The sequence below is a fragment of the Tupaia chinensis genome, unplaced genomic scaffold (genome assembly GCF_000334495.1).
Source record: "Tupaia chinensis unplaced genomic scaffold, TupChi_1.0 Scaffold138665_1, whole genome shotgun sequence".
In the NCBI taxonomy this organism is placed as follows: Eukaryota; Metazoa; Chordata; class Mammalia; order Scandentia; family Tupaiidae; genus Tupaia; species Tupaia belangeri.
In genome coordinates this window covers 1,676,193-1,679,587 of record NW_006198557.1, presented here as the reverse complement: position 1 = coordinate 1,679,587, position 3,395 = coordinate 1,676,193, and the positions used below count along the sequence as shown (strand labels likewise).

General features: G+C 43.2%; 1 protein-coding gene across 1 annotated transcript; it reads right to left on the bottom strand.

Annotated features, from left to right (window-relative positions):
* Positions 1 to 919: 919 nt before the first annotated feature.
* Positions 920 to 1,858, bottom strand: LOC102480216 (olfactory receptor 7D4). Its single transcript, XM_014592855.1, has one exon. The coding sequence runs from the start codon at positions 1,856 to 1,858 to the stop codon at positions 920 to 922; it is 939 nt and encodes a 312-aa protein (XP_014448341.1).
* Between the last annotated feature and the right edge of the window lie 1,537 nt (positions 1,859 to 3,395).

Genomic DNA, 3,395 nt, shown 5'->3' with positions numbered 1-3,395 from the left:
GAGATTTCAAAGATTTTTTTTACTTTTTATTCCCTTCTTTATTTAATCGTGAACATCTCCACAGCACACAATATAGTTTTTCAAAAGCGTGCATTACATTACCATCAAGTCAAGGATATTACCATATGTATCTTTTCCATTGGAGAACTTTAAATTCTTACGTCTATCAAGTACTTCCTCCCTAAGCCCCTCCTACCAATCAACCATATCCAATCCTATAGGATCTGGTATCCACATTCATCTTTCCTCTGGTCAAATTAAGGGGAAAAAAATGAATGAATAAATAAAATTAAATAAATAATTTTCTTTAAAAAATCCTTTTCTCCCCTGGCTTTTGACAAAAAGTGGGAGAATATGGAAGATTTACTGCTGAGTGAGGCAAGCCAGGCTATGAAGGAAAAACATTGTATGTCCCCACTTAACATATACCGAATGTCTGCACTCTATGACTGAAACTGATTGACTAAAGGTTGTACAAACACAAGAGATGGGTGTGAATGTCAGATGAGGTGTGTGTGGAGGAGTGGGGCCTAAGGAAAGACATTTGGAGAAGGGATATGGAGATAAAGCATTGATGGGATGGGGAGGTGTGGTGTTATTGGTTGAAGATGTTTTGATCAACGGGACTGGGGACAAATGTTCACATATTGAAATGCTCACATTGTAAGCTAAACAATGTGATTGAATATATATTTTAAAAATCATTAATTAATTTTTAAAAATCCTTTTCTCCTCTCATTTAAAAAAAAGAAATTATTGAGGAGTTCTTGAGAATAAAGTAATAGAAAATAAATTAAAAGCAAAGTTATAGGAGCTTTGGAAATGGAAATGAAGCATGCCTTTTAGGGAAGAAAAAGAGCCAGCATATTTAAATTCAGAACAATTGCCTGACACCCAATAGTTCTGAGCCAGTGATCCATCATGGACAAGAGGCTGCCCTGCTGAGGAGTCTCTCCAGGGCCCCCTTCACATCCTTGTTCCTCAGGGTGTAGATGAAGGGGTTCAGCATGGGGGTGACCACAGTGTACATGACCGAGGTAATTGAGTTTCTGTTGGAAGAGTGGGTCACAGCAGAACTGAGGTAGACCCCCAGTCCTGTCCCGTAGAACAAGGAGACCACGCAGAGGTGAGACCCACAGGTGGAGAAAGCTTTATACTTGCTGGCGGTGGAGGACATTCTCAGTAAGGAGGAGACAATCTGAGAGTAGGAGTAGAGGATCCCGGTGACAGGAAACACACACAGCAGTGCCGTTGCCACATACAAAACGATGTTATTGATGAAGGTATCAGATTGGGCCACCTTGAGAATCAGAGCCAGTTCACAGAAGAAGTGTGGAATTTTGGTGCCCAGGGCAAAGGCCAGCCGCCTCATCAGTAGAATGTGAAGCAGAGAGGCCGAGAAAATGATCAACCAACATATCAGAACCAGGAGGACACAGAGACGGGGGTTCATGATGACAGTATAGTGCAGAGGGTGGCAGATGGCCACAAAGCGGTCATAGGCCATCACAGTCAGTAACAAATTATCCAGTCCAGCAAAAATCATAAAAAAATACACCTGAGTGAGGCACCCCATATAGGAGATGCCTTTGATCTGTGTGTGGATGTTCACCAGCATCTTGGGGACGGTGGTGGAGACAAAGCAGATGTCAATAAAAGACAGGTTGGAGAGGAAGAAGTACATGGGGGTGTGCAGGTGGGAGGCAGAGCTGATGGCCAGGATGATGAGCAGGTTCCCAAACACGGTGACCAGGTACATGGACAGGAACAGCCCAAGGAGAAGGGGCTGCAGTTCCGGATCCTCTGAGAGGCCTAAGAGGAAGAACTGTGATACTTCTGTGTGGTTTTCTGCTTCCATGTAGCTGGACATACTCTGCTGGAAAAAAAGGCAAAAGTAATGTTTAATGATTAGCCAACTCTATCTCAGCTAGTTCTCACCTTGCAGCATCCCTGCGAAGATGGAGACCCTTCCTCTCTATTGAGTCCTTTCAGTGAAAGTAATACACTCATCCAGTGGTAATCCAATTCCTTTTTTTTTTTTTGAGAGAGAGAGAGAGAGAGATTTTTGCTATAGGGCATATGTGCTCACCAGAGAGGCAGAGAGACAGAAAGCAAGAAATCACCCCCTCCCCAGGAAGATGGCCATTCTACAATCTCTTCTTCATTCTCCTCTCAGGAATTTGGACACACACGCACATGTGCCCAGCATGGTTTTTTGGTTTTCTGTTTTTAAAGAATTATTTATTTAAATTTATTTATTCTTTTTCTTAATTTGGTCAGAGAGAGAGACACACAGAGAGAGAGAAAGAGAGAGAAAGAGAGAGAGAGGGAAAGTGAGAAAGCAAGCCACCAGGTCCAGGACTCAAACCATGGTCGGCCATATGGGAGTGTCCAGCACCTTAACCACCACACCTCCTGCTGGTTCTCCCCACCAGCATGAGTTTTAAGTCGCTGGGTCCAGGACTCAAACCATGGCTGACCACGTGGGAGTCCAGCAACATAACCATTATGTCATCTGCTGGTCCCAGCCCAATTCCATTTTAAATATGTATAATCATTTATATTTTATTTAACTTAGTAGAAATCTCTCTCTCTCCCTCTCTCTCTCTTAAGATTTTTGCCATTGGGCACATGTGCTCACCAAAGAGAGAGAGTGACGGATAGAGGGAAATTGAGAAATCAACCCCCCTCCCCAGGTGGAGGAAGTGGTCACACCATAAACTCTTTTCCATTCTCTTTCTGGGATGTTAGGCACACACGCACACATGCCTGGTGTGATTTTCAAGTCACAAGACTGGAACCACAGTCAACCATGTGGGAGTCCAGCACCTTAACTATTATGTCACCTGCTGGCTCTTAAACCACTCTTCTTATCTTCTACTCACTGGTTCCAAATCTTCTATTTGAATCTAAGGACATAAACTAATTTCTTCTTTGAAAATATGACCCCTCCAAAATAATTGAAGACACTTCATGTCTTAGCCTTGAAAATCCTCATACTTCCTTCATTCTTTTTGCATTGCAATAGTGATTAAGGATGGGGGGCGGGGGGGCAGCAGGTGGCACAGTGGTTGTGACGCTGGACTCCCACATGAACAACCACAATTCAAGTCCTAGACCTGGCAGCTTAAAACTCATGCTGGGCACATGTGCATGTGTGCTCAAAATCCTGAGAGGAGAATGGAAGAGACAGGATTGCAGTGTGCCATTCCCCCAAGAGGGTGTTTTCTCATTTCCTTTCTCTCTCTCTCTCTCTCTCTATCTGTGTGTGTGTGTGTGTGTGTGTGTGTGTGTGTGTGTGTGTTTCTGGTGAGTACACATGCCCTATAGCAAAAATGGCTCTTTAAAAAAAAAATAGTTTTTGTTTTGTTTTATTTTTAGGTGTGTCTATGGCC